Source organism: Coturnix japonica, chromosome 12 (genome assembly GCF_001577835.2).
Source record: "Coturnix japonica isolate 7356 chromosome 12, Coturnix japonica 2.1, whole genome shotgun sequence".
NCBI lineage: Eukaryota > Metazoa > Chordata > Aves > Galliformes > Phasianidae > Coturnix > Coturnix japonica.
In genome coordinates this window covers 12,697,533-12,713,942 of record NC_029527.1, presented here as the reverse complement: position 1 = coordinate 12,713,942, position 16,410 = coordinate 12,697,533, and the positions used below count along the sequence as shown (strand labels likewise).

The 16,410-nt window shown below is 41.6% G+C and overlaps 1 protein-coding gene across 2 annotated transcripts; it reads left to right on the top strand.

Annotated features, from left to right (window-relative positions):
• Positions 1-276: 276 nt before the first annotated feature.
• On the top strand, positions 277-16,203 carry EOGT (EGF domain specific O-linked N-acetylglucosamine transferase). 2 transcript variants are annotated; one of them, XM_015875420.2, is made up of 16 exons: positions 283-430; positions 1,264-1,482; positions 2,324-2,424; positions 2,971-3,079; positions 3,171-3,265; positions 3,789-3,893; positions 5,004-5,110; positions 6,006-6,109; positions 7,778-7,870; positions 8,482-8,553; positions 9,058-9,144; positions 10,222-10,290; positions 11,558-11,619; positions 12,845-12,964; positions 13,938-14,040; positions 14,430-16,203. In XM_015875420.2, the coding sequence occupies exons 2-16, from the start codon at positions 1,279-1,281 to the stop codon at positions 14,574-14,576; spliced, it is 1,578 nt and encodes a 525-aa protein (XP_015730906.1). In that variant the 5' UTR covers positions 283-430; positions 1,264-1,278; the 3' UTR covers positions 14,577-16,203. The 2 variants fall into 2 exon arrangements, with proteins under 2 accessions (XP_015730907.1, XP_015730906.1); XM_015875421.2 differs by lacking the exon at positions 3,789-3,893 and having other exon boundaries at positions 277-430.
• The last annotated feature ends 207 nt before the right edge of the window (positions 16,204-16,410 follow it).

Sequence of the window (16,410 nt, the reverse complement as noted above, 5' to 3'; positions counted from 1 at the left end):
GCTCCGTGCATTCGGAATTACACTTCAGCTACACGTGAAACGAGTCACGGCTATTTGGGCACAAGGGCCTGGTGTATTTATAACCGCACGGCGATAATGGGATTAGGGATGATGTGAAATAAGGACGAATTTCCTCTATTGGCGGCAGGAAGGGGCAGCGCCTCCCGTGCCCCGCAGCTCCCCGGGGAGGAAATGGAACAATGCGGCGCTAAGAGGCCGCGCTTCCTGCTGCTCGGCGGCAGGAAAAGGCCCTCTCCATCCGCACACTCCTCCTTCCCCGCCCGCCGCCTCCAGGTGGGGCGGGCTAAAGCCGCGGTGCTGCCCTCGGGTGTGAAGGAGGGGCGGCGCTGCGGCGGATGAGGACGGAGCTGCGGCGGCTGGAGCGGCTCGGAGCGTGCGGCAGCTCTCATGGGCCGCGGGGCGCTGCGCGGTGAGCACGCGGCGGGGGGAGGGCGGTGCGGGGTGGGCGCTCCTTCCATCCTCTCCCCTTCCATCCTCTCCCCTTCCCTTCTATCCTTTCCCCTACCGGTGTCTGTCTCGGGATGTGCAGCCTCGCTCCGCTCCCCCGCCGCCCCGATAGGTCCGTGCGCCCGCGGCGTCTGGAGCGCTTCTCCCCAAAGCCGGCAGGTAACGCTGGCCGTGCTGCCGGGCTTTGGCGAATTACAACGCAGAAAAGGGTTTATAGATACGGGTGTGGTGTTCCCCCCCCCCTTAGGAAGCTGAGTGGGATGGGGATGTGGAAGCAGAAGGTGACATGTAGCGGAGCGCAGAGCCGCGTGGTCCGTGGGTCCCACCTCCTTAACACGACGGCAGCTGCTGCTGCTCATGAGCCCTATTGAAGTTGGGCCGCTTGGTGGTGGCTGCGTAGCTTCCCTTCCTCTTGTGCTTCATTTCTTCCAAGCTAGAGACTGTATTCTGTGCTATAATAACTCCTTTTCTGGCCCTGCTCTCCCACCTCCCCCCCATACTGCCTGCTCTGTGCTCGGCTCCCACGGCCGCACTCGGAGGATCCCTCGGGCTCCAGCTAAAGTAAACACGCCCGTTTTAGTCCGACTGCGGCAGTGCGTAATTACCCGGTGATTAATGATCCCCAGATAATCCCGAGGCTGCACAGTCTGCTCTCTCCGTGAGAGTTTACTTTCTGTCAGACAAAAAGGCCGTCCCAGCAACGCAAATGAAAACACTTGGGAGTATATGGCGCTGTTAACTGGAATGCTTGAAATGTGCTCTGTTGCAGTCATGTCTTTTTTTCCCCTCATGCAGAAGCTGTAAGTTGCCATGTTCATCCTGCTGATGTTTGCATTGCTGCTGCAAGAAATCCTGGCTAATTCCCGAGATGAAAACCTCACTGAGCTCAAAAATGATGAGCCCATGTACAGCTACAGGACTATCAACCTACCAGATGAGCATATTCCATACTTCCTGCACAACAATAGGCACGTTGCTGACATCTGCAAGCAAGACGCTCGTTGCCCGTATAAAGTAGGTTTTATTTGATGTTGTTCTTGTTGTTTTGGAGCAGTTTGTTGGTGGAATTTGGGTGGTTTAAAGTTGGTTTCTTTGCTGGCGAGTTGGTTTCGTTAGGAATAGTGATAGGACAAGGGGGAATGGTTTTAAACTGAGACAGGTGAGGTTTAGGTTAGATGCTAGGAGGGAGTTTTTCACGCAGAGGGTGGTGATGCATTGGAACAGGTTGCCTAAGGAGGCTGTGGATGTCCCATCCCTGCAGGCATTCAAGGCCGGGCTGGATGTGGCTCTGGGCAGCCTGGTCTGGTGGTTGGCGACCCTGCACATAGCAGGGGGTTGGAATTAGATCGTCATTGTGGTCCTTTTCAACCCAAGCCAGTCTATGATGCTGTGAATAGGAGCTGCAGGGGTTGTGGACCTGGGGATCAGGGCTGTGTGTGGCTCAGGGCAATTCCAGCATCTCCTTGGATGGAGCTGTGCTCCTTCTTCTCTGCCTTTCCATAGCACTGCAGCGCCAGCGTGGTGGTACTCTCAGCCCAGAGCAACTGTGCTTTACATGAGCTCAGCTTTGTTGTTGATAGCTGTCAGCATCATGAGAACTTTGGGATCCTGCTCACTGATTCAGGAAAATTGGTTGTCCTGAAAAGAGATGTTAATGGCAGGAATAGCGCTGCTGTGCACGTATCTTCTATGGGCCCTCTGCTGTGTGTAAACAGGAGTGTTCCTTCTGAAACTGAAGTCTGTTTTCAGGCAAAGTCCTTTATGCAGGATTTGAAATACAAGCTCTGTTACGGAGGGATGGTGTATAAGCTGACAGCTTTGATTGTTTGCTATATTTGGTTGTTTTGTGTGACAGAAATACTTGAAGAAATTAAAATCCTGCTGGGGCTATGAGAAATCTTGCAAGTCGGATCACAGGTTCAGTTACCCGGTGTGTGATTACGTCGAATCTGGATGGTAAGTTTCATCTTAAACGTTTTAAGTTTATTCTTTATATAGGAAAAAGAACCAAAAAATGTAGTGCTCTCTGTGAAGCTAACATTACTGTGGTCATTAGAGCCATTAGATGGAAGGCTGTCCATCTTTGTACAGGCGCACATATGCACATGTATGTATACATAACATATGTATCTCAATGTGACTTTCAGCTTTTTAAATAAGAAAATCCAATTTGAAACCCTTCCTACCACAATGTTTTCATGATCCTGATTTAGCTTTGCATTTGGATTCCTAAAATAACTCCGCAGTTCCTTTCCTTAGCTTTAAAAACAGATGAAAAAATGTTTAAAAGAATCAGAGCCTTTTACAGCAGAATTGCTTTAAATTGTCATTGATGTTTTCACTGAGGTGTAGCTGATTGGCTGCTTCCTGCTTTGCATCTTGAATGTCAATATAATACCTGGCTGGCTTTTTTGTTCTCTTTTACTGAGGATGAAAAAGAGAAGTTATCTGTTAAAGCCATTACTAGAATTGAGCAATGGCATTTTATTTTCCTCTCATCAGGGCAAATGACATCGAGACGGCCCAGCAGATATTCTGGAAACAAGCTGACTTTGGTTACATTCGGGAGAGGCTGAATGAAATGAAAACCCATTGTAAGCCTACAGCAACAGTAGGTATTTTCAATAGATATTTTGCTTCTCACTTTTTTGTTTTAAACAAAATTGTGATTATCAATAAGATGTATTTATTTTTCTTAACAGGGAGACTCATCTCTGACCTGTTCTCAGTTCCTTCAGCATTGCAGAGCAACGAACTTGTACGTCGATTTAAGAACTGCAAAGAGAAACCACGAGAGGTCTGATTCTGTGTTGCTGGAGTTAAAACTTAAGGGGTGGCGGGGAGAAGGGCTCAAAGAGTTTGTTGAATGGAGCTGTGTGTATAGCTGATGTGCTTGTTGAGCTTTGCAGAGCCTGTGTTCAGAGGCATATTGCTTAAGCTGTGAGGTCTATTTTGCTAATGCTCAACTGCTGTCTGCTGCTGCTGCTGGCAGAATGGATTACTATGAAACTTGTGTTTTTTTGGAGTAATAATGGGTGTTTAAGATGCTTCCTCCTCCTGACTGAGCAGAGGATAGTGTTTCTGTATCTTGAGACATTCTTTCTGCTTATTCAGACACATCCTTTCATGTTCAGGTGGTGTGCAAGGTAGAGTTGTTTTTGTATGAGGCACTGAGAAGAAAGTACTCAGGTTTTAAAAGAGTATGAAGTGATTTGCTGACCTGAGGCTAAATAACATCACCTTGAGTATATAATCTTGGCTGCAGAGCACTTGTGGCAGTGTTGCACAAAGGCTGATAGACTTTTACTCATTTGCATTAGATTCAAAGAAGACTTTTTCCAGAAGGGGGAAATTGGAGGTCATTGCACCCTTGACGTTAAAGCATTTTTAGCTGAAGGTCAACGCAAGAGCCCTCTGCAGTCTTGGTAAGAATCACTTGTCAGGGCTGATTCCAAGTTCACTTATCAGTTTATTTTTCCCTTGGCATTAGCAGCTGTGTGTGAGGTGTTTTGTTCATATTGGATATTTCTGTAGCTATGTCTATGCAGAGTGCTGCTCTGAGCTATGTTACTCTGCAGTCGTACCTTTTCTGCCTAATTCACAGCAGCAATGGGCGTGGAAGCATTTTGTAATCAGATTTCTAATGCTTAAGTGTTTTCTATCAATATTTGCTCTGTGCCTAGTCTACCTATGGAAGGAGCCAGTTATTTTGTTGAGAAATACTTTAAAGTTGGCATTTGTGCCTTAGTTCATGTAGTCCTGGTGATGTCAGGCCTGGTCTGGATATAAATTCATATACTGTTCCCAGGGAGCCTGTATTTGGAATGTGAAATGGGCAGCACTCTAGGGGCTGAGTAGGAAGTGCAAGGATGCTTTGGTAGTAGGTGGCTTAGTATCATGGGTTACATGTTAGCACTTCAAAGCTGAGCTGACAGTTAACTGATGAAGTATGAAGGAAGGGAACTACTAAAATGCCTGTAGGAATTGAGTTTTTATGCTCTTTTTGTCATGTTTTCAGTCATTTTTTTTTCCCCCACTTTTTAGACCAGTGGTCAATTTCAGTTAAGAAGAGCTCTAGAGGAAGAAAAGGCTTTTCTTCTGTACATGCTGTTGCCATTTCAGCTGCTCACCCTTTTTAGATCCAGGGGTAATAAATATTGTATCTGAATTCATTATTCTGAGCAAAGCATGAAGATCTTGCTGAAGTGTCTCTGGCAATGCAGATCAAGTTGGATAGACCCACAGATGTTTGCTCTGAGGCTCCTTGTTACATCTCTCCTGCCTTGATTTGTACATCAAAGATGCTGTTCACTCCTGAGATCAAAGGCAGTGTTTAACCTCTTGGAGATCATAACCTGAAGAACCTTCCATTAGGATTTGAAATAATTTTAATTGTCAGACTCTATCAGATATCAGCTGTCCTGTTAAATCAAGTGGACTGAAGGCACATATAGATACTGAACCTTAGGTATATGAAATGGACGTGTTCTAATATGTTAATGACAAAGCATGTTCTCTGTGATTGAATCTTGTAGGTTTGCAGAACTCCAGACGTTTACTTCATTAAACTTCAGGCCCCTGGATGATGGCAAGTGTGATGTTGTTATTGAAAAGCCAACATACTTCATGAAATTGGATGCAGGTGAGGCTCTAATCCCTGGACACGAGTATTTTATCTTTTAAACAAAGTCGTTGTATTCCTCTAAACTGTAACTGGAAGAACTGCAGCACTGTCAGCCTTTACCTTTGAGCAGGGTTGTCTATATGTGTTAAAAAGGTGATGCTGTCTGGCTTCTCTGTTTTTAGTGAGGACAGAGGAGAACTGCTTTTTGAGCAGTGTGGGAAGCCCAGGAGCTGGTTCCTACCACAGCAGCTCTTCTTGGGCAGAAGCTTTGAAACAAGAGCTGTGTGTATATGGTCTCAAAGCTGATGTCTGGTCTTGGCTACCAAGCAGGCTGGACTATGTTAACACTTTGTTTCATGGTAGCTTTTTATGCATTGTGGTCTTCAGGTATTAGCTTAAGGAGCCAAATGGAACAAGAATGCTCTGGGAAAGAACCTGAGGAATTTCTTGGGCTTTGGCTCCTGTGCAAGTACAAGTTCTGTCTTGTAGGCTTCCAGACAGAGCTTCAGTTAACCTTAATAAAGAGGAACTAAGAGTAGTGCCAAAGGCCTTTTTTCTCATGTTTCCTGTATGTCTAACTAGTTCTTATTAGAGGAGCAGTTACTTTCATGTATTTCAGAAAGCATTTGCAGGGAGAGAAGGAGTACGTGGAATTTATCTTTTTATTTTGCCGTCTTTTTGCTGCTGTTCTGATTCATTTGAGCCTTGCTTAACATGTGTTTTGCTTCAGATTTCTTGCCTCTATTCCTTCCCTTTGAAGGTTTGTTTCTGTAGGGTGTGTATAAGAAGCATTCAGTCAGAATTAGGAGAAAACCGGTGTAAAATGTGAGATGCTAGTAGAGAAAAACATATAAACCACTGAAAAACGGAGTGAGTAGTGAAACATTTGCTAACATGTATTTCTTTCCCTCAGGTGTTAATATGTACCATCACTTCTGTGACTTCGTCAATCTTTATATTACACAGCACATTAATAATTCCTTCAGTACTGATGTCAACATAGTCATGTGGGACACTGTAAGTCCATGGTGCTTTTAATATACTTGTGATGCCTTATATTTCTGACTCATAGAGACTCTGAAACTCTTAGTAGCCACAGTTTAGCTTTCCTGTGGATGGTTACCTGAATCACAGGGAACTGCTAAGTTTTTTGGGTCATCTTAATACAGATACATCACCCCTTAGAATAAATATTCTGAAGTGGAACTGTTTCTGCTGTACTGCTGGATGGAAGCCATGACCTTTTAAGTGTAACACTCATTTCACTGACACGTATTTAAGTTGCAAGGGAGCATATTACAAGTAAACAACGTGTAATATGCCAGATAACATGTATGTCAGGTTCAGAAGGAACAAAGCTTTTGATGATATAACATTGTCCCTCATCTGTTGCCTTGTTCTCCTATAATACTGTGTTTTCTTCCTTTGAATTGACTGCTAAGACAAATATTTGGTAAAGAACTGCAAATACTGCATGTTTGCTGTTTAATGAGAAGTCTCTTTCTTGGCTCTTTTTTCCTTTCCTTAGTTCTCTTACATTTTGAAAGCTAAAATAAGTGTTCCTGCCAGATAAGCAAGCTGGCTTTACAGAGAGAGCTGTTGTTAATCCAGCTCCAATGGCCTTCTGAAAAGTTCATCTGTGTCAGAACTGTAAACTACTTTGAAAAGACACTCTATTTCTTGTATTGTTGAATCAAATAACTCTTTCAAATGTACCGTTCAAAGTATGTACTGTAACAGCACCATCATTTTAAATGAGTCTTTAACTGCTTGGTCTGCTGAGTTCATTGCCATGTACAGCCAGATGATGGCACCAACTAACTGCTGATGAGCTATTCATACCTATCAAATGATGGACTTGATCTTATTATTCATTCTCTTTTTTTTTTTTTTTTTCTTTTTTTTTCTTTTCTTGATGTAATTAGATCTGGGCATACTTTCTAGCTACTGTAGAGTTAGTGCACTACTCTTATTAAACAGTAATGCCCTCTGATGTAGGTTAAACAGAGCAGAAAATGAGTAGGAATTCCACTGGGTGTTGATCTGCAGACTGTCTTTGCAACTGTAGGAAAGCAATGTTACTAAAGCCCTTTTAAGGTGAGCAGATACAGTTAGAAAGACCTTTCAGCACGTTTCCCAATTCCCCCTTCCACCAAATCAGATCATTGCTTTCAGTTTGAGATGCGTGTGCGTGTGCAAGTGAGCATCCTAGAGCAGAAGCAAATATGGAACAAACTTGCTATGACATTTTACTTCAAATGCTACTGCTGCACTTGGGTTCCTGGGTGGTTTTTAGTCTCAGGAGTCTGCATTTCTATCTTCTCTCCTTCAATTTCTGTTGCTTCTGTTCCTCTTGTATTCCTTTGTCTCTGAGGAAACACCTTACACCTTGCTCCTAACTTAGATTCTAATCTTCTGCTGAAGAATTTGTCTGGATTGCTAAGTTACAGACCTGTTTTAATAAAAAATTTATGACCTGCCAGGTAATACAACTACCTTCATAGCTGCAATTCTAGGTGTTCAGTAATGTGCGCTTCCTATGCTGGAATGTCTTAAGTCCTGTGGTGGTGATGTGCATGTTAAAAATGTGTTTAAGTTTGTGTCTAGAACTTTTAAGTCACAAAGGGATTTTTTTAATGCATTTGTATCATCATTGTGCTTTTCTGTCCTTCCTTCCTGACACAGAGTTCCTATGGCTATGGCGACCTGTTCAGTGAGACATGGAAGGCATTTACTGACTATGACATAATACACTTGAAAACTTTTGACTCTAAAAGGGTATGGAATTTCATGTTTTGTCTTAGTTAATAGTGACTGTGTAGTAAGAATGACTGCTTCTGAAGCTGCTTCTAGGTATATGTTTTTCAGAGGGGAGCACTGATGCTTTACATGCATGTTTAATTAGCGTAATATGAGTGTGTTGCAAACAGGAGTCATAGTTGTAACCTAATTCTGTGGCGTGTCTGCATTTACCTAGATGGACTGAACTTCTCTGCCTTTGAGAAGTGATATTTGTGTATTCATTTCACTTCTGCAGCACATTCAGAGCTCGTATCAGTCTCTTAAAGCCCTTAAACTCAGTCTTAAACTGTACACGTCACCTGGTTTTCTTCTATTTAATTCAGATTTGTTCTGGTTTTTGGTGTGTTTTTTCCCATTTGTTTGTTTTTATATATTTTTTCATATGTAGATCTGTAGCTTTTGAGCTGAGATCTCCTTTGGGATCCGGATGCTCTTTGTTCTACTCTTTTTCACAGTCGAGGAAGTGAGGATGTTCTAATAGGAGCGTGTAATTTCAGGCTCGTTATAAGCAGTGATCCCAGTGAATGAGCATGGGTTGAAGCAGCAGAAGGTAACAGCTCAGTGTAACTTCTTGTGATCTTTTGCAGGTGTGCTTTAAAGAAGCAGTCTTCTCATTACTGCCTCGAATGCGGTATGGCTTGTTTTATAACACACCATTGGTGAGTCCTCCTTATCCATCCTCGTGTTAACTAAGCATTTATACGACACTGAGAGGCCTGAGCTAATGGATTTCTCAGTCATCCAGCTGAGTTGTCATGAAGAGTACTGCACTGAAGCTCTGTTTAACTCCAAATGACTTTAAAGTTACTTCAGCTAGTCGACAGTGGTTGGTTATATGCAATCCTCTTTCCCACTGTTCTTGAGATACACTGTACCTCCTTACTGAGAAGACACCATGAACGTTTGGCAGAGCACTGGTGCTTCTTCTCTGACCAACTTTTTTAGGGTTGTTAGCTCATATCTTTAAGCTATAATTCTATAGAGAGCCATATTGCTTCTAAATGAAAGTGCTGCTTGCATTGCAGCAAATAGTGATGTGCTTAATGCAGTGTGTGCTATGTGGCTCTTGTTCCATAAGAATGGCACAGGACTGATACCAGAGAGATTTTTTTTTCCCTGTATGGAATAACCTTTCATAGTAACGATTGCTTTTCTACTTTCAGATATCTGGCTGCCACGGTACAGGGCTGTTCAGAGCATTTTCTCAGCATGTGTTACACAGGTTGAATATCACACAAGAAGGACCCAAGGTATGATAACTGAACACTGAAACTGTAATATGGAGCTGACAGATCTTAGCAGAGAAACAACATCATCTAGCTGGTGTGGGGCAATTTCACTGTGGAATAGGAGCACACAGTGCACTTTTTGGGGATGCTCAGCATTTTTTTCCAATAAGTCAGTTTGTTCTGTAAAGGCTTTAGGCAGACTTAAGGACAATTGCCCTCCTGTCTTATTTCCATAGGCCAGGCCTTTAGAACATCTTCCTTTCAACCCTAGTGTCTCCTCCCTTCCTCTGTTCCTGAGGTCTTTGTGTTCTCCCCAGCCAAGCAGTATGTGGTACACGATCTCTTCTGGAGCATGCTGACAAGAACCTGCCCTTGGGCCCAATAGAGAGGATCCTACAAAGCAACACAGCCAGCTTGTTCTCTGCAAGCATGCTCTTTATCCATCCTCGTAGGTACTGCTGAGCTCAGATCAGTGATGGTGATGGCTAAGTCTGGTCCTTCTATTCCTGCTCAGAACCACCTGTTTGGCTGTGGGCTTCTCTGTTGTATGTGCTGGGCTTCTTGAAGTGTTTGCTAGAGAGTAGCCTATGTATTATCATTGAGGGGCACACATTCAAAGCACAGCACAGACATTTAGTTATGCTTCTCCTGCTGACGCTAATGGGAGTCACGCAGTTAAATCTCTTTATTTCACTTGGAACATTCACCTGCATGAGACCAATTAATTTAAAGAGGTAAAATGGAGAACTATTACAGAAGAAAAACACTTCTTTTTCTTTTAAGGATCTTGTGCACAAAACCATCCTGAAAGCTGCTTTCAAAAGCTGCTGTATAATGTGTAGCACAAAAGACTCTTTTGTAAGGAATAAACTAAATCTCTCAGAAAATGTTTTATTACTTGTTAATAGTCAGACTTTCACAACATTTTCGACACTTTGAATCTGTTGGAAAATACAGTGTGGATTTTAAGGTGGTTACATCATCTACTATACAAGGAAGGAACATATTGCTCAAATAATCGCCAACACTAAATATGGGAGTTGTGGTTGTGTTTGTGAGATCTGCCTCGGTGCTGATACTCTGCTTCTTTATTTTTAGGATGGGAAAATCCGAGTCACGATCCTCGCACGCAGCACAGACTACCGGAAAATATTAAACCAAAATGAGGTGTGGCCCTTTTTATTTTTAAAACCAATTTATTGGAAGTTATATTTTTTGCTCATTGTGTTGATTTTTTTTTTCAGGCACAGCCGAGACGTCTGCTGACAAATCTTGGGCAAATGCATTTAGTGCTAATATTAATTGCTTCTAATATGCTGCTTATCCTGTCTCTGCTTCTGTACTCCAGATGCTGAACCTTGTTGCCCTTTTTAAAATTCCAGTGGAAGACTGCAGATGTAATACTGAAAGTATTTCCTCTTAACAAACAGATGCTGCAGAGCTTCTGATGACATTATTTTGCTTTCAGATAATTCTCTTTAGTTTCTAACGTTCCCAGTGTTAAGGGCTCTAACAAAAGCTTTGTTACAGTTGCAGATCAAAATATGTAAGTAGTTGTATGTGAGTGTATGCATTTAAAACTCTGAGTTTTCCCATTGAATTGCTGTTTCAAATTGTGCAGTTAGTGGCTTTATGGTGAAACTTCTCTTGTGATAAAATGATAGCATTGCTTTTTTTATAGTTCTCTTCATTCTTATCTACTAGTGCCTGACAAAAATGGATGGGCATCATTATTCCCAATGTAAGGGAGAAACTGAGTCTTATTTCATGCAATAGCTTGCTGTCAGAGCAGGCAGGGCTCAGATTACCAGACCTGTCTGCTGCACTGACCACAGCGCCTGCTTACACCACCTGTGCTGTGTATAATGAGCATATAATGGAAAATGAGAAATTAATCTTTACTGATCTTTTGCTAAGAAAAGTATTTTAATCTCTCTCCCTGTCTGGCTAGTTTTTAATTGAAGACTAGGAAAAAGCCATTTTTAAGTTAGAAGCCTGGGCTCTATTGGCTTTATTTCTTGTATGATTAGGAATCTGGCCTGGTCATATATTTGTGAAAACCCTTCTAGTTACCAGTTTGCTTCTGTAGGTATTGGAATATCTTTTGAAAATCCAGTCTAAAGTGTCACATCTTCTTCAATTCCCACCTTCAGCAAAACTGATACAAGTTAGATTGGCTTGGCACTTGGCCCTTTAACTTATGTGAAAGTCAGGAGTAGTCTTTGAGATTCAAGTCCCCTTTGCCATGGCTGATTTACTAGGAATGACATATGTATTCTAAATGAGAATGAAGAAGAATAGAACATCTCCTTTATATGGTAGTGACAGTATGTTGTGTCTTCCTCATTGTAATTCCCTGGTGAGAAGTGGAGGGGAGGAATTAATTCAAGCAGAACACCAAATCACTGTTTGTTTTTTTTCTCTCCCCCCTTAGCTGGTGAATGCTTTGAAAACAGTATCAACGCTGGAGGTCAAAGTGGTAGACTACAAATACAAGTATGTATGTTGCTAGAGGATACTAGTATGGCTACCTGCTTTCTGTGGCTGGTGCAAGCTGTTGTCATGCAAAAGTATCCATGTCCCAGTTTCTAAGCTTTGCAAAATCCAGGAACTGTTAAGAAGAGATTAATGTTACTGAGGGAGTGGTGGGTGAGTTAGTTAAGCATTCCCATCCTATGATGCAGTGCCTAGGATTGGATCTATCCTGCAGTATTCTGGTGTCTTATTTTATATGATTCCTAATTTAGTAATGAATGATAACTCGACTTATTTGCTGCTCTGTTGGGCCCTGAAGATTCCACTTGAGGTCATTTTGTGGTGCCCAGATATGCTGGGCACTGCGCCAGTAAGAAAAAGATGTTCCCAAGTGGTGTATTTCTGCACCAAATGACAGCAGCTCCTTTGTGGTGAATGGTGCTGTCATGGATCGCACAGGAATAGTGAGGAACTGAAGCAGATGAGTTTTTCACCTAAGCAGAAGCAAAGCAAGGAAGTCAAAACTTGATTCTGTTTCCTTTGTCAGTGACAGCATTTGAGGGAGTGAATAATACAGAAGAGGGCACAGGCTTCTAGCCAGTCCCTCTGTTTGAAAGCGTAACTGAGTGATGCTACCAGAATTCCTGTACTTGTTGAAGCTGTAGTACAATTCACCATTAGAGATTTCTGCAGCTATCCTGCAGCTTCACAGTTAAGGGGTTTCCCTGATGTCTGCACTTATAGTAGCTTAAGCAGTTGACTTTTTCCTGTTGCAGTTTAAGCCATCTTCTTTCTGTTATCTTCATAAGCCCATTATTTACTTGCGTGCTCAGGGAACATGTGGTTATTTAAAATACTGTATGTGGATGTTACATTCAAAGAATGTGTGCTTGATGCCTTATGAACAACTCAGGTCTGTTATGTTATTCTTATAAAAGATGATGAGATAGTTTAAAAAAGAAAGCAAAAAACCTCCAAACTTTGACAAGTTTAAACTTACCAATGAAATCACGCTTTTGGAATAGGCTTTTATTAATGTAGAGCTTTGAAACCTGTCTGCATTTCTTCTAATTCCATGCTGAGTTATTGCTCGCTGCCGCATTTATGATTCTTAGTACTGTTCCTTGAAAAATCAATTCTCTCTTTCAGTATTCCCTTAAGTTAATTTAGTGCTTTCTACTTGTAACTAATTCTTACTGAGATGGATAGGCATGCCACATCACTATTTTGGTTGTGTTGTCTGCAGGGAACTTGAATTTTCAGAGCAATTGAGAATTACACATAACTCTGATATATTCATTGGGATGCATGGAGCTGGACTTACCCATTTGCTCTTTCTACCAGACTGGGCTGTTGTTTTTGAACTGTAAGTGTTTCTCTCCTCTTTCCCTTTCTATTATACATACAACTGCTAAAATCTTCGTATCCGTTAATGAAGCACTTTCCCCTTCTAGTATTTGACTACAAACGTTTCACTTGTGTTGTCTTCTAGACTTCGTTTCTGACAGTCTTTCCTGGAAACATAAAGTGAGGAAGCCTTCATTAACAAGTGATGGTGGTGCAGCCATCATAAAGGCTTAGTGAGTGATTTCTTAAGATGTCATGTTATCAATACAATGCGGCACTTTATACAACAAATCTCACAGATCAGATTCTGTCTGTGGGTCAGAGGTACAGTGGTATTTTGGTGAGCTGTCTGATTATATAACAGTGCACATCCAGCCTGTTACAGGTTCCTCTGGAGGATATCGCTGCTTTCCTTTCCATACCTGGGACACAAGCACCCGCTTGCTAGCCAAGCTCAGCTGGGTGTTCTATCTTATCCAAAGTTCTATCTTATCCAATGTTCTATCTTATCCAAAGTTCTCCAGATCCATTTGAAATACGTTTTGTCATGAAGCTGGCTGTTAATAGACATTCCAGTTCTGTGGAACTAAAGAAAAATGCAGCATGCTTGTCCAAGGAGCACTGAATTCCCTATATTGGGAAATCCCACCTAATTCCTTGCAGCAGGGAAGGCTGTGGAGCTGCTGATGTGTTATAATCTTGGCTTGAGAACATTAGGAAACTTAGGGCTTTTCTTACATGCCCAAGAGCTGCTGCAGTTGGGCTGCAAGGTGTCTGACATGCAGATGTGTCTCAGTCTGTCTCCTTGAGCACATGCTAAGAACATGTGGGCAGCCTTCGTTCTTCTTTGCAGTGCAGCAGAATTTGTCCATGGTTTTGTTACCATGCAATTGGCCAACAAAGGTGTAGACTTAGACCCTTTTTTCCCCGTTCTATCCTGATCATCTTGGCACAAACTCTGTAGGTGAGTAGGTCCTTCTGCCTTTTCGTAGGTACAATTGCGAGGATGAACGTTGTTACCTGGATTTGGCAAGGCTGAGGGGCATTCACTACATCACTTGGAGAAAAAGAAATAAAGTGTTCCCTCAAGATCAGGTAATGATAGCCACTGGGGGAAGGGTGGGGATGTGGTTTTTTTTTGCTCTGTTCATGCTCTACTGAATGGATTTAAAGGCCAGTTTGTTTTACTTGTCTGTGTTCTGAGATCTGAAATACGATTTTCATTCTTTAGACCAAATAAATTCCATGTTGTGATTAAGAAATCATTTGGTATGAACAGATGAGGGAAGAAGAGAAATTAATCCATTAAGCCATCCATTGCATTGCTGTTTTGCAGTTGCTTTGCTGAATCTCTTGCCTCAGAGCAGATCAGTGGATCAGAAATAATGTATTAATAGCATGTGCTCAAATTTTTTTCCCTTGCTTATGAATGGAAGATGTATGGGAACTTTTGCTGTCTAAAAGGCTTTATTTCATTTTTTTAGGGACACCACCCAACGCTGGGAGAGCATCCAAAATTTACAAACTACTCTTTTGATGTGGAAGAATTTATGTACTTGGTGCTTTTGGCTGCAAATCATGTCTCACAGCATTCCAAGTGGCCATTTAGGGTAAAGCACGATGAATTCTAAATCAGACTTCTGACTGATGTATTATTTTTGACTAATGCTCCATAAAATACTGTAACAACGTGAAGCCAAATGCTGGTGTGAAATAAGCAAACCTCTACGAGGGAAATAACTCTTAATTAGCTTGTCAGAGCACTTCAGGGCACCACACCTTATCAGTGTCATCCATCTCTGTAATTCTGGGTGCTTTTCTTAAATAAGAAAAGAATAAGAATAGAACTCTTTCCTCCCTTTCCACCTATATTTCTGCATTCCATGTTCTGAAATACTTTGTAAAAAGATATGTCCATCCATTTCATTCACATTAGAGGTTCCTTATGTTTTTGCGTTTAAATTTAACTTTGACTCTTCTCCCTCTAGTTTTAGGTGCTAAAATGTAACATATCTGCTCAGTAAGTTTAGTCAGTCTTCCCTCTCAATGCAAGTGAATCTTTTTCTGAATGAATACTTACAGACTTCAGGTCATCCTAATTTTTCACTTAACACTGCACTTCTGCAATGGAAAACCTATGCAAATTGGAAGAAAAGCACAAGCAAAAACCTTCATCTTTTTGAGGATGCTGAAGGGATTGGAGTTCAGGGTTGTTAATTTTAAGACAAATGATAAGGAATAAAGGGCATCTTTCAGCTGCAGCTGGAAGGAAATGAAATCATGAGGAACTTTGTAGAATCATTAAAAGCCTCGTCTATTTCTGGTTTTGTTTTCTTGAAATGTTGAAGAGTCAATCTCAAAAACTTAGGGAAGTCTTCCCAAAGCCAATAGCATCACTTGCTGTTCTCACTGAAGCCAAAATTGAGTTGTTTATAACACCCCCCCCCACACACACAATTTATGGGCTGATACAGGTTGGTGCTAAAGAGGGGAGGAGGGAAAGAAGGAAACAGAGAGTAGTTGTGTTGTCTTGAGGGGGTCCAGAAGGGGGTGTGGAAGAACCAAGTTCAGTGAGATTTCAAAGGGGAAAAATAAAAGGTGTTCCCTTTTACACTATGGATTTTCTGATAATATATTCCCACGATACATTTGCAGTATAATCAAACAGTTTCAGTGGCTTGAAGCAAAGCATACATTTGTATGCGAAAGGAAGGCAGTTACAGTAAATGTAAACACTCCACTGGTATAATCGTAGATATTATTGACTTCCATTCACCAACAGTCATAGGTAATTTCACAGAGAGTAGCTACACTCACTGACCTGCCTATCCTGGTAAAAATGACTTACAGTAAGCATAATTTTCGTATAGATCTCTTGTGACCTTAAGCAGTGCATAGGAAAAGCTGATCCATGAGCTATATTAAGGTATTTGGTGCAATTTTTGATGTGGTGTATTGCGTTGATGCATAAAACTGTTTTGCTTTAAAGAATCTTGGAAGCAAAATTGCACTTATTTATATGGGGAGAAAGAAGAACCTTTGAGAATACAATGTCCCATACTTGTGTTTTGGGTTGGGTTTGGTTTTGTTTGTTTTTAAACCTTCTAGGATTTTTAAAGTAAAGCATAAAAACTTAAGTCAGTAAAACATGTGAGTGTGAAGAACTGAAACTATAAAGAAGACATTTGACTATGAGCTGTGCACAGATGTATTTGATAACTTTTTATAAAAAGACTTTTAATAAAAAATTAAAACTAATTTTTGGTCATTGTTTGTCTGGTGTTGGAGGCCAGTTTTGTAGATACGGGTCATGCATAGTGTTATCTCTTGTCTTCTCCCGCCATGCTAAACTGATGTCTGGAGATCCAAGCTGGTACTTGCTTCTTTGGCTGCTGAACTAATTGTGTGAAGGCAAATGTTCTTGAATCCTTTCAGAAGCAGCTAATGAGGAGCTTCTCTTTCATG

Coding starts and splice junctions, on each gene's coding strand:
- EOGT (XM_015875420.2), top strand. CDS start 1,279: ATGTTCATCCTGCTGATGTTTGCATTGCTGCTGCAAGAAATCCTGGCT. Junction 3,266..3,788: donor GCAAAGAGAAACCACGAGAG/GTCTGATTCTGT, acceptor CATTTGCATTAG/ATTCAAAGAAGACTTTTTCC. Junction 11,620..12,844: donor GTGGTAGACTACAAATACAA/GTATGTATGTTG, acceptor TGTTGTCTGCAG/GGAACTTGAATTTTCAGAGC.